The sequence below is a fragment of the Melopsittacus undulatus genome, chromosome 6 (genome assembly GCF_012275295.1).
Source record: "Melopsittacus undulatus isolate bMelUnd1 chromosome 6, bMelUnd1.mat.Z, whole genome shotgun sequence".
NCBI classification, from domain to species: domain Eukaryota; kingdom Metazoa; phylum Chordata; class Aves; order Psittaciformes; family Psittaculidae; genus Melopsittacus; species Melopsittacus undulatus.
The window spans coordinates 19,615,366-19,627,885 of record NC_047532.1 but is presented as its reverse complement, the minus strand read 5'-3'; the positions used below and the strand labels follow the sequence as shown (position 1 = coordinate 19,627,885).

Genomic DNA, 12,520 nt, shown 5'->3' with positions numbered 1-12,520 from the left:
CACAAGACAGTCCATTGTTTTCAGGAGTTCTGTGCAAGTAAACATTTCAAGCACTGCCACTCCTTTCATTAGACATGGATTATCATTAAGGGCAGTTACGGGGAACTTCTCTCTCTGGGAGCCAGGCTTTTCAGGCACAATTCTCCTCCATCAAGGAGGAATTCATTCAAGGGTATTAGGTAGACATTGACTTAGCTGTGATGAGGAGGAGTGTATAGCTATAGAATTAGACTGTATTGAAATCTGAACCAGCCTTTAAGACTGAAGCCCCAACCCTTAGCTGGTAAAAGTTCTCTGTACCTCAAACAGAAATAGTGGAATTGTGCAAGTTAGGCTTGCAGAGGTTGAGGAACTGGTTTTCCCCTTCTAGGAGATCCTGTGGTATCATGTTGCTGTCAAAAGACTTTTCTGTTTCTTTCCACCTAAACCAGACTTTAATCCGGAATTTAAAAGCAAGCCCTTCCATGGGTACCAGCCCCTCTTCTTTTGATGTGTTTCCGGTTGGAATGAATTTGTTCTATATCCCAAATAGTGTCCCAACCATCTCAAAAGCCTCTCCACTGTCTGCAGCAAGGCTGTATGCTCCTTAATCCCCTGTGTTCAGGTACACAGAGGCAGACGTTATCCCTTGCACTGGGGAAGAGCCAGGTGAAGCCAAAGAGAGGGAGGCGCTCCGAGGTGCTGTTTTAAAGTAAGTACTGTACCTTTCTAATTTGCTTTCATTACTTTTGGGGGAATCACAATTTATTCAACCACTTGAGTGCAAGGATCACAACAAGAGAGACTTAGATGAAGCGTAGTGTGATGGCTGGGTCTCCATTTCTGCCCATAAAGCTTCTGTGTACACTCTCCCTCCCTTAATGACCCTGCTTCCCAGCCAGTGCCATCTCCTCCCTGAGCAGTGCTGGAAAGAAGGTGAATTCTGGTGATGGAGAAACTGTGTTGTACTAAGACTTTATGCATCATCTTGCTTCACGATGAAATGTGGCCTCTTAGTAGTATAATGTGATGCCGGCTGAATCATGTTGAGCACATTTGGAGTCTGACACCCAGGGTGTGATTTCATTGCATCACATTGTGTTGTGAGGCATGCAAACTAATCCTTTTGCATTTGATTCTGGGCTTGGGGCAGGATGTGTGCCCTGCCCACATACACATGTGGAGAATGTAGGCAGCCAGTATTCTGGGTGCCTGGGGAGGCTTTCAGGCAAATAAAATGAGTCTTAACACAGAGCTAGGATTGCTTTCTAAGCCCTCTGCCCTGCATAAAACAGGGCTTAAATTACCCCTCTGCCTCTTTCACAGGGTGATCTTGTGAGGTCAAGGTTGAAATGATTGATAGAGCAGTGAAATGAAGTTTTCTTACTGCTTAGCCTGTCACAAACACTAGTTCAAAATTAGGTTCCACTCCATAGAAAAGTGGCATTTGCCACACTGGATCCAAACCATTGGTCTGTTCCATACTTTGCTAACCATGCTGGTCCATAGACAGGGCCTCAAAGATGCTGGAACTCTTTCACAGCCAGGACAGTGGCATTGTAGCAGGAGGATATCTGGGTATCCCTTGTGAGTGGCTGTGGACACTTAGTACTTGGTGAGACAACTGAGGTCAAGAGACCAAGTTCCTTCATGTGGCTTGCACCTAATACATTGCTTCACTGTTTGGGCAAGGTCCTTGCATGTCTCCTGGATGGGCTTGTCTGCCCATCTCTAAAACATGATGTTGCTTGTAAAAGGACTTTAAAATTCTGTGAAGTTTCTGTAGAAATGCAGTAGAGCAGTAGAGTAGCTGATGCTATGGAGCATGAGCCTGTGTTACCTTTTGAGTGCAACTGTCCTAGCACATAAAGCACATAGAGCCAAAATGTTATACAGCCACAGGTTAGCAGCCTGCTCAGAAGATTCCTTTCTCTCACAGTCTCTTGCTGGCTTGCAAGTGAATAGACGGGTTTGAGTTGTCTGTACTTCAGTGCTGCTGTTCTTCAGATAGGAAGATGGCAAAGATGGGGTTTATGAAGGTGTAAAGTTATTCTTAAAGGGAGAAGCTATTGCAGCACTGAGGATTTCTGTTCACAAGTAAGGTTTTCAGAGCAAGGTTTTCATCTTTGAAACTGCATATTCAAAAATGAGCCTTAGGTCACGAGTGCTGTCTGAATCCCAAGCCTTCAGTTAGCATCACTACCCCCATGTGATTCAGCAGAGGTCACAGAATGTGGATTAGCACAAAACCACCTCCTGCAGCAGGCCAACCACTCACATTTTGAAGCCTAGACTGATGGATAGAAGTATTGAGAGAGAGCTGCTGGGTGGAAGGGGTAGCTTTTCCTGAGCAGCAGAACTTTCCATATTCAACCTTTAACATTCTGCCCTTCTCCCTTTCAGTGGTGGCACACCCAGTACCCGAATAACACCGGAGTTTTCTAAATGGGCCAGTGACGGTGAGTGTTGAACTTGTGAATTATTAATGTGTGTGCTACAAGAGGGCACCTAGATACTCCATATCTTCTGATTGCCAGTAATTAGGGCAAACAGTAGTTACACATGCTCTAGCAGAGCAGCAGCAGATATGTATGCACGTACAATCACACTATCTTTGTGAAACTTTACAGCACAATCAGCTGGAGTCAATGACAGCTGAGGGAGTTCCCAAAAATGCAACCTTAACTGATACAGTGATAAGAGATAGGTGTTGGATTGACTTGCTGTCGTGTCACTAAAAGACAAACTGCTGTATCGCAGAGAGGGCCATCAGAGCTCAGCTGTGTGAGGGTGGAGTTCAGCTGCTGGGCAGTTAAACTACACAGGCACCTGTTGTTTAGATCTTTTTCAACAACTTTTTTACCATCTTTGCTTCTTTAAAAGGGTGTGCTGGGGACTTGTATCATGATCTGATGGGTAGGTCTTGTCCTTGCTGGCCTCTGTATGGCAAGAAAAGCCTGCAGCTCTGAAGCCTGCACCTTTGGAGTGGGAACTCTAAGACCTGTCCTACTTGATGACCTGTAGCTGAGACTCCAGAGCAAACAAGTGAATGTGACTTGTACCTTTGCATGCATTATTTGAGAGCTCATAGCATTAAGGGCACAAGGGTGTTAAACCCATTGGACCGCTGTGGTTTTTTATTTAATGCCTGCAGCACTGGAAGTGTAAGCAGCAACCTAGTGGAAATATGAGAATAATAAAACCTGGCACTTTCCAGCTGTAGATGCCAAATCCATTTCCAGAGCTGGGCAGTGTTACTCCAGCTCCCTTAGGAAGGGAACTGAAGCTCGGCGACCTGAAGAGACTTGTCCCAATGATTTTGCTCACTGTTCTTTTACTGTAATGCTTTGGGCATTTGATTCCCAGCCTTTAAAGTACCTACAAGACATAAGTGCTTGCCAGTGGGAGGGGGGTTGGTAGAACCAGTTTGCCAAAGGCATGATGATGAAATGGAAGAACATAGGATATCTATTGCAGGAATTTTCTTCTGTGGGATAGGCAAACTCATTTATTTTCTGTGATGTAGGAACACTTGCCTTTAGGTGTGTTCAGTTTCAGTAACTACAGCCACAAAGGTGATGAAGAAACAGCTCTAATGACATTTACTATAAGCTGTTTTCTTCATACCTTTTACCCAAAATCACGGTAGTGAACCTACAGCCCAGGAGCTGGCCCTAGGACAGTTCACCTGGCTCATCTCCAGCTGGTATCTCACACTTCCTCCAGTGCTGGGAGGAGTCATGGGATTGCTAGTACTAGGAGAGCTGTGAGCAGACTTTTCTGTCATACTGGTTACCTGGCATATATTGTTCTCTGTGTCTGTGGGGTCTCAGAAAAAGGGAGAAGCTGAGAGCAGAGTCTGGGCTCAGTGGTTTTGCTCCAGACCTAACTTTCAAGAAGTATGCTTTGGTGTGGCAGCCACATCAAACCATTCTGAATTAAATCCTGGCTTGAACAAGTGCTACATCTGTGAGGGTCAGAAAGTATGAAGTGGGGAGACCGTAGGGATTGTATTTTCAGCCCTGAATCATAGAAGTGTGCTGTCCAGAGAGAGGGATTCCCTGCCAGCCAGGGACACGTAGCATCAGTCTCTTCTCTCTCTTTCCAAGAATCAGCATGAAAATAACTCATAGGGTTCCTCTGCTTCTGAAGCTGTAACTCACACAGAGTATTTCATTGCAAGGATCAAATGCCCTCTTACTAATTTGTCTGTTCTTCCCTAGCAGAAATGCCCTCAACGAGTAATGGTGAAAGCAGTAAACAGGAGACCATGCAGAAGACCTGTAAGAACAGTGACATTGAAAAGTGAGTGTTAAGTGGATAGCTTTCATTTTCCTTGTTTTAAAGAACCATAGCATCTCACTTGGTGTTCCCAGAAGCAATGCTACTCTGAGCGTAGGCATGTTTGAAGCTTTTAGTGCTAAGAAAAGAAGTTGTGCTCCAATGTGAAGCCTGGACTTGGAGCTGTTGGTGTCCTGACTTGCTGTGTCCGCAGAGGGCCTGTGACAGGTACCCACACAAGGAACTGAGCACAACTTCCAAATGGCTTCTTCACTGCAAATTGCCTGCTTTAAAATTATGTAAATAGATATATCCATGTTTTCCACCTAGTTATGGTGTGTTTTCAAATATGTTGAGTGATGCATAACAGCCTAGACTAGAGCTGGGACTTTGAACAGGAGGAGAAGATTCAAACCTGCTTTAACCTGGACAAAGCAATTGTCTTGGATGATCAGGGGACTGGAACACCTCCCATATGAAGACAGGCTGAGAAAGTTGGGGCTGTTGAGCCTGGAGAAGAGAAGGCTGCATGGAGACCTCATAGCAGTCTTCCAGTATCTGAAGGGGGCCTATAGGGATGCTGGGGAGGGACTATTCATTAGGGACTGTAGTGATAGGACAAGGGGTAATGGGTTGAAACTTAAACACCAGAGGTTTAGACTGGATATAAGGAAGAAATTCTTTACTGTTAGGGTGGTGAGGTACTGGAATGGGTTGCCCAGGGAGGCTGTGAATGCTCCATCCCTGGCAGTGTTCAAGACCAGGTTGGATGAAGCCTTGGGTGGCATGGTTTAGTGTGAGGTGTCCCTGCCCATGGCAGAGGGGTTGGAACTAGATGATCTTGAGGTCCTTTCCAATCCTAACTATTCTATGATTCTATGATTCTGTTATAGATTTCTGCTATAAATGTATCATGGAATCCTGCTTTTACAGGAGAAGCTACTTTATCTTTGCATCTTGGGTTTTGAGAACAGTCCTTCACATGGTCTCTATTCTGTTTTCTCTGTGGTGCCTGCATCTTCCATGCTCCTTCTCTCCAGCAAAAGGGAATCCCAGCAGCTCTGTAACTTGACAGAAGCATCACTGAGAGAATTTCTTTTCATTTAGGATCCAGATTTCATCTTTGTATGGTTGCTAATGGAAATAAGGCCTCAATTCCTGAGGTTTTCATCTACAGCCTTTCCAGTTGATTCAGAAGTGTTTGAATATACAACAGTGCAGGGGCTTCTGGCCGTCTTCTTTCCTCTCCCTTTCTGCTCCCTGGATATCCTATAGCCTAGTCCAGGATAGAAACAAATGCTTTTATCTGCACTGTGCCTTTGAGTAACAACCTGTGTCCTCAGCTTCCTTTCACACATTGCTATGGTGACTTCTTGCTCAGGCAGATTTGACAATCCAAGCCTAAAACTACAGGCTCTTCACTGCTGCCATGGACTGCATTAATTGATGTGGTTTAAGTTGATTATTGCCTGACATAAAATGTTCCCCCAGGATCAAGTGGGAGACAAAACAGCTCGAATGAGATGGAAGCGATGAGGTAGTTGTGGGTTTTAAACAGATGGCATTTGTATTTTGAGGCTGAGATCCATTGATAATTTGTGATTGAGGAAAAAAATCTGGTGGTAGCGTTAAGCTGACTTTCTGTAAAGTTGTTTTTTGAATGTAGTTTGTTCTTCTTCTGGTCCCAGCTTGTGTCCCTGGCACATTCTGGGGTCTCTTGACAGTTCAGCCAGCCTGGCAAAGCATATGTTCACAGTTTGGGGTTAACTGGGGAAACTCGCCACTGCAAGAGGAAACTTTAACACTGCTTTGCTGTCTCGGCACTTTCCTTTTTAGAAGGCTTTTTATTAGCATGTCCCAAACATGGGCTGTCTCCTTCTCAGTGAGCAGACTCTGTCCAAGGACCACTGAGTTTGGGCTTGCAGGTCAGTGCAGAAGCTGCTTTGTCCTTAGAGTGAGCAACCATTGCATGCTGTCTTGGTGGTGAGGACTCATCCCTTCTGCCCTAATCTGTCAGTTTCTGTCTCACCCACTGCTTGGCTTCCCTTTGGGCCTCTTGCCTGTCAGCCCAGCAGCCCTCCAGCCTCCCAGATCCGCTCCTATTGAAAATCTTTAAACTGCAGGAGCTGAAAGGATTTGACATTTTCCAGAACACTTGAGCTCAAGTGATAAAATTGACATAGCTTTAATAATCTGATCAAAGAGGCTTTAGCTTGCACCTTTTGAAGGATCCCGGAATCCTTTCCAAACAACACTTGTGCTAACACTGCTGTGAAGTACAGGGAGCACATTGTGTGTGTGCATGCACATGTATGCACACACACCTTGCTCTGCAATAACCTTGCCCCACTAAAGCTTCAGTTTCACAAAAGGTCCGAAATGTCAGCAAAACCTAATAGAAATTACAGGAAAAACCTAAAGTGCCTTGCTGAGTGTTTCCAGTAACGTTGGGTTTTTTGGAAGCAGCAGGTAGAGGTTGTTATTTAAGGCTTTTTATTTCACCATGGTTCAGAAAACAAGATGGTGTTTCAGGTGGAGAATTCCTTTTATTTTTCTCCCTCTCCTTTCCTTTGAAATGTGTGATAAATAGTTTCTGTCCTGCCATTTAAGGAGTCTGAATGCTCTGTGTGCTTGTCTGTGTAGAGGGATTCTGTTAAATTAATTGATAACAGGGATCAGAGCTAGGAGCCTACAGAAAAGGAGGGGGAAGGGTTTCACACTGTCTGGCTGCTTCCCACTCCACTGCTGAGCCATGATATATGGCAACCCAGCCCAATAGGCTAAATTGATTCATCTCCAGTTCCTGTTTCTTAATCTGGAGCTAAATTGGTTTCATTTTTCTTGTTTGGGGCGGTGCTTACAGGAAGTTTTTGGCAGCATCACTTTACTCCGTTGTTTGTAACTTTAATTTGTGCCTTTAAATTGGAGCGGTATTGATTGGCATGTTAAACCCTGTGTAGCATCTGATTAGCATTTTTTAAATTGTCCAGAAGCACATGGCTTACCCCATGTGTCAGCCGTGCTCTCTCTTCAGAGCAGTGTCTAATAGAGTTAGCAGTGATCCGCTATTGATCCTTCTCTAATAAGAATGACTTTCCTTCCCCCTCCCCTCTTCCAACCCTCTTCCAAAAATAAGCCTAGCAAGGAGAGCAGTGTGGTTTTGTTTGGTTTTTAATCCATTAACACAGTACAGCAGGTAGTCCTCCTTTTGACACACTGCTGAAGCTCTGCTTAGGCAAGTTAATTTAGCCTAAACTTAGGGTTTGGTGCAAGGCTCTTGCATGTTGAATAAGATGGGGTTTGGGGTAAGTCTGCCTTTGTTGCCTCGCGCCTTGTGCCATGCCAGGTCATTAGTAGCTTGGGCAGGTTGACCTCATCTGTGTTAAATGTCAGATGGCAGCCACAGGTAATGAGACATGATGCTGATCCCAGCATATGCTGGGTCCTTGGTAGCTTGGACAGATGTTTTCACTGTCGGGCTCATCTGTGTTGCATTGAACTTCAGGTGGCAGCCATAGGTAGTGCAGGAAGTTATCCTGGTCCCAACACTGCGGGGTGTCTCAGCCCTGCTGAACTTTTCTAATCTACTGAACTTTCAGTGTGAGGTGTCTGGGAGAGGCACCCTGAGGGCTCATGAGGAAAACATTGCACTGGCTGCAGCCCATCTGCTGAAGACTTGACTCTGTCCATCTTGAGTCTCTAAACTCAAGATGCAGCTTTGCTCAGAGAGAGCAGCCAGCCCCTGGTTGCCCAGGCATCCTCCTTGGCTCCTCCACCAACATCCTACTCTCATCCAAAGCACTGTCACGCACAGAGAGCTGCAGAAAGCACCTTCCCCACAAAAAGTCTTTCTTCCCTCTCCCTCCCACAATGCTGCTTGCAAGGGTCTGGTGCCATTTTGAAACTGAGGTTCCCCGGGGTTAAAAGCCAGCATCTTAATTCAGAGTGCCAATGTTCAATTTTGCTTTCTGCCACCAGACTAGATTGCAGGCCAGCGAGAGAGTCTGGGTTAGTGGCCCACTGGGTCACCTCCCATTTGTTTTCCTCAATTTTGTGTTGTCATAAATTCATTCCAGCCCGTTGTGGTTGATCAGTTTATCTCCGCCGGGGCAGGGAGCGCTGCAAGCATGATATATGGCACAGAGCATTGTAGCCAGCCTCTCCATGAATCACTCCAGCTGTTTGGTGTCAGCCCCAAAGCAAACAGGACCCGGCCGCTGAGCGTTGACTACGATGAGCTCAGTATGGGAAGAGACATGACGTATGAATGTTTATTTAATAATTCTCTAATATTTCCAGCGGAGTGTGGCTGTGCCTTCTGGGAGGGGTGAAAGGCGGGGGGAGGTTGAAGAGGGAAACTCTAATCTGTTGGGGTGGGTCATAAATCAGGCAGACAACATCATTAATCAGGGATGGGACAGAAGGGGAAGGAGGTGGGACTGGAGCTGCCATCCTCGGTGGGAAGGGGGCTGTGCTCTTCTGGGGGTTTTTTTCCTTAAAACAAATCTTGTTTCTGATTCCGCTTGGCCCCAGCCGCGCCACCTGCATAATAGCAAACCTGGACACAAGGCTGGTTAAGTGAGTATGCTACCTCTGCTATAAACCTTCAATACGAGCCTGCCAAGCATTAAATCCCTTTATAATTATCCTCTTTATATAACACTTCATGCTCATCATGCTTCATTGGATGAGAAGCTCGTTGGGTTAAAAAGAGGGGTTTAGAGACAAAAAGCAATTGCATTTGTTTTATTTTTATTGCCTCCTTTTTCCTCCCCTTCCCTCCCACCTTACCTCTTTCCAGTCCAGCTGTTCTAAAGGCATCAGCTCCAGAAGGGCTCTGGTGTGGCAGCACAGGAAGGAGCATCAGTTAAAATGAAACATAGTTTGGTTTGGGGTCCTTGTGCAGAGTCAGGAGTGTGAGAGCAGTCAGGGGGGCAGCAGTGTCTGTCCTGGGGACCCTCCTCCTGGGCAGACAGGTCAAGATGGGAGCAGAGTAAGTGTGAAGCCAGAGGATTAGTAGAGGCCTGAAAGGGAAGGAGCCACGCTTAAGCTGGTGCATCGGATGGAAACAGAAGCTGTTGTGAATTGACACCAGAGGATAAGTGCTTCTTAGCCCTTCGCTATAGTGTCACACCATTAATAGGCTTTGGTGGGAGGCAAGAATGTCATATAGCAAAGATAGAATTTAAAAATTAGCTTGAGTCATAAATGACCTGACCCTTTGTGCTCTGCTGAAAGAGAGCATCCTCCTGGTGTGTCCAGTCCTAGATCAGCCCATGTAAATTTGAGACAGGATCCAGGAAGCTGAACTGAAACATGGGGCTGTCAGAGCCAGGCTGAGAAAGAACTGCTGGGCTGGGCTGCTTGTGTCCAGATTGTTGTCTTTACAGGGTTTTACTCCTTCCATTCAGGAATTCACTAGTGTGTAATACATGCTTGTAATGTATACTGGTGTTCAGTGTTGAAAGGGTGCATAGGCAGATGCTCCATTTCTTTATGAAGTGCAACTGTGGTGTTCCTTGATCCCCTAGATTGCGGTGTTGGAGAGCAGAGTGTTGGGCTGTGTTTCTTTTTCCGCTCCCTCTTTTAACTGTGCAGTAGAATTTGCTTGTGCCAGTGATGGTCTCAACCATTATTACCAGTGCACCAGCTGAAATTGTATCAGTGTCGTGGTTCATCACAGGATAGCAGATGACGAAGCTCAGCGAGGCAGGCCGACTGTATGAACTCAGGGATGGGGGAAGGTGGTATCCCTGTTGAGTGCAGCTGTGTTCAAAGGGTCGGTCTAATTCTCATGCCTTGGGGCAGTTTTCCATAGGTTTTTAAATTCTCATATATACTCCCATGTCTGTTGAACCTGTGGTGTTTTGGAGCTGAATCCTCTGCAAACACAGGGTGGTTGCTTGGCTTTGGGGACATCAGCATCCTGTTGCATAACCGGTGAAAACCCTAGGAAGAAATTTTATTCCAGTGTTGAGGGCACAGTTTAGGCATCTTTCCATTTGTATCTCTTTCCCTGCCCCTTTTCTTTTTTCCTTTTCTTTTTTACCTTAGTTTCAGAAATGCTGTTAACTTTAATTTGTGGAGTTGCTTCCTGGGAATGAAAAATCGATGGGGGGCTATCGCAGTGTGAAATTCGACTGTCACTATTGAGCTATAGAGTTAGCAAGATGTCTTAGAAGGTAAAAAATAAATCGTGGCCCAGCAAGTGCTCAGCTGTGCTATTTCAAAGGGGATATGAGGCTGATGGTCTGTTAGAGGGTACTTCAGTTAGATGGATGATGATTCCCTGTGAAATACTGGAGTTATTCCATAGGTAAGAGAAACTTTAGCTTATAAAACACAAACAGGCTGCCTTCTAGCAGACGAATTCTGCCCTTAGATGTGTGAGCAGCTTGTCAGAGAGAGGGCTTGTCCCTGAAATTAGCCTGTTGTGTTTAACAACGTCTCTGATGGAGCACTGTAGATCTTGCTGTGTTCCTTCTGAAAATACTTTGAGGATGTGACTGTTTATTCACATCCCTTACCCGTGTTTTTATGGTGCCCAGATGCTCTCAAGAGAAAAGTAACAATTATTTTTACATAGGCTGCATCCCCTGTTTGTATGGAAATGTTCCTTTGAAGAGTAGAAAAGGGATCATGTTGTGCCCCATCCATTGCCAGTGTGCTGTCTCTCTCATGCATCTGTTGAAGGGCAGCCGCGGCTGCACAGGCTGGCTGCGTGCTGGCGTTAATAGGGCTACTGCTTTCTTTGGCACTTACTGGCTATTGTGGTCGGACTTAGTAAGTGTTTGTGCTGTGCCAGCTGCTCTAAGACAACAGGACGATTGTAATTATGGCTCTTGGTGGTTTATGCGTTTCTTAGACTATAGTTAGCAAGCATATATATGAAACAGTACCTCAGTTAGAAACCAACCCTGTTTGTATTACATCTCACTAAACTGTATCTGGAACAACTACAGAGTCTGTAATTATTTCTCTTATATGCACAGTTGTAATGCCACAGATGGGAGCTTACTGCTGCAGGAAGGAGTTTTAAGCCACATTTAGTTGGAGCTTGGTAAAGATTTCCCAAAGAAGTTAATGACAGAAGAATTCATTGTGCTTTCATCTCTACTTCTGTAACACAGAGCTCAGCACTGCCTTTACAGAAGCAGTGTAGTAGCAAATAACGTAATTAACGTAGTTTAATATCCGTGTTGATTTTTTGCCCTCACTTTGCCGTTGATGCTTATCTTAACCTTACTCGCTGCCCACTGCAAGCACTTGATGCTATTTACTACTTCTTTCTTCCTTTTTGACAGTTTCTGTCCACAAAAATCTGCTGTTTCCCACTCAGTTGCATAAGCATTCCAGCTTTTCCCTCTGGTAGCCGGCTCATGACCTGTCCTTCCTCTGCATTGCTGGTTTCCTCTTTCAGCTCTGGGACCACAATTGGTTATGTGATACTAATATGCCATGGCCTCCTTTAATAGCCTCATGTTTCTTTTTGAAGGCATGATTACCTTAAATGATACTAATTCTGATCCTTTCTTTCCCTGTAAAGGAAGCAGCAGCAGTGTAAAAGTTCTAGGGCGGCAGCAGCAGTTGTAGGAAGCTGTCTGGAGGATGTGTTATCGCGCTGCCCTTGGGTACCTCCAATCAGCGGTCATGAATGGAAGTTCTGGAAAGCATATCACCTCCACGGTAAAGCCCTTAAAAGGCTTCAGATGAATCCAAGTGCTGCTGTAGTAGCATAGATATTTCCTGTTTATTTCGGCTGTTTGGATGCAGGCCATGGAAGTAGAAGGCATTTCATTGTGAACAGAGGCTGGCTGCAAGACTCAGCTGCATGTCCAACCTTCTGAACACCTTTCAGCCATAGGAATTTTCTATTCCTCTTTCCCTTCAGGGGTATTTTACTATTTTGTGCCCTGATCGTCCAACCAAAACTACCACTAGTCCCAGGCCACGGTAAGATGACAGGTTACAGCTGCCATAAGTCTTCCAGTAGAAAAATATACCTGCCTAGCTATACGTGGAGTGTGATTGTAATCCAGACATGTTTACTTGTGGGTGAAGGAAAGTTTCAGTAGGCTGAAACCTGTAACACGTGTCTGAGCAGGGTGAGGACCTGCATTTTCCATTTCCACTGCCTTTTGTGGTCTTGACTTCTATTACAATAGAGACCATGGTTCACCTTCACAAGTCTGTTAGGAATACAGTTAGGGTCACCAGGATGAAGGACGCATCTGAAAAATGAGCTGAGATATTAACATAT

General features: G+C 45.2%; 1 protein-coding gene across 4 annotated transcripts in view; it reads left to right on the top strand.

Moving 5' to 3' along the window:
- RNF220 (ring finger protein 220) overlaps positions 1-12,520 on the top strand; it is a 217,479-nt gene that overhangs the window by 184,177 nt on the left and 20,782 nt on the right. For all 4 annotated transcript variants that reach the window (XM_034064080.1, XM_034064079.1, XM_034064078.1 and 1 more), the window contains 3 exons: positions 605-691; positions 2,383-2,438; positions 4,206-4,284. In XM_034064080.1, coding sequence (XP_033919971.1) covers positions 605-691; positions 2,383-2,438; positions 4,206-4,284 — 222 coding nt within the window. The remainder of the gene's footprint in view (positions 1-604; positions 692-2,382; positions 2,439-4,205; positions 4,285-12,520) is intronic.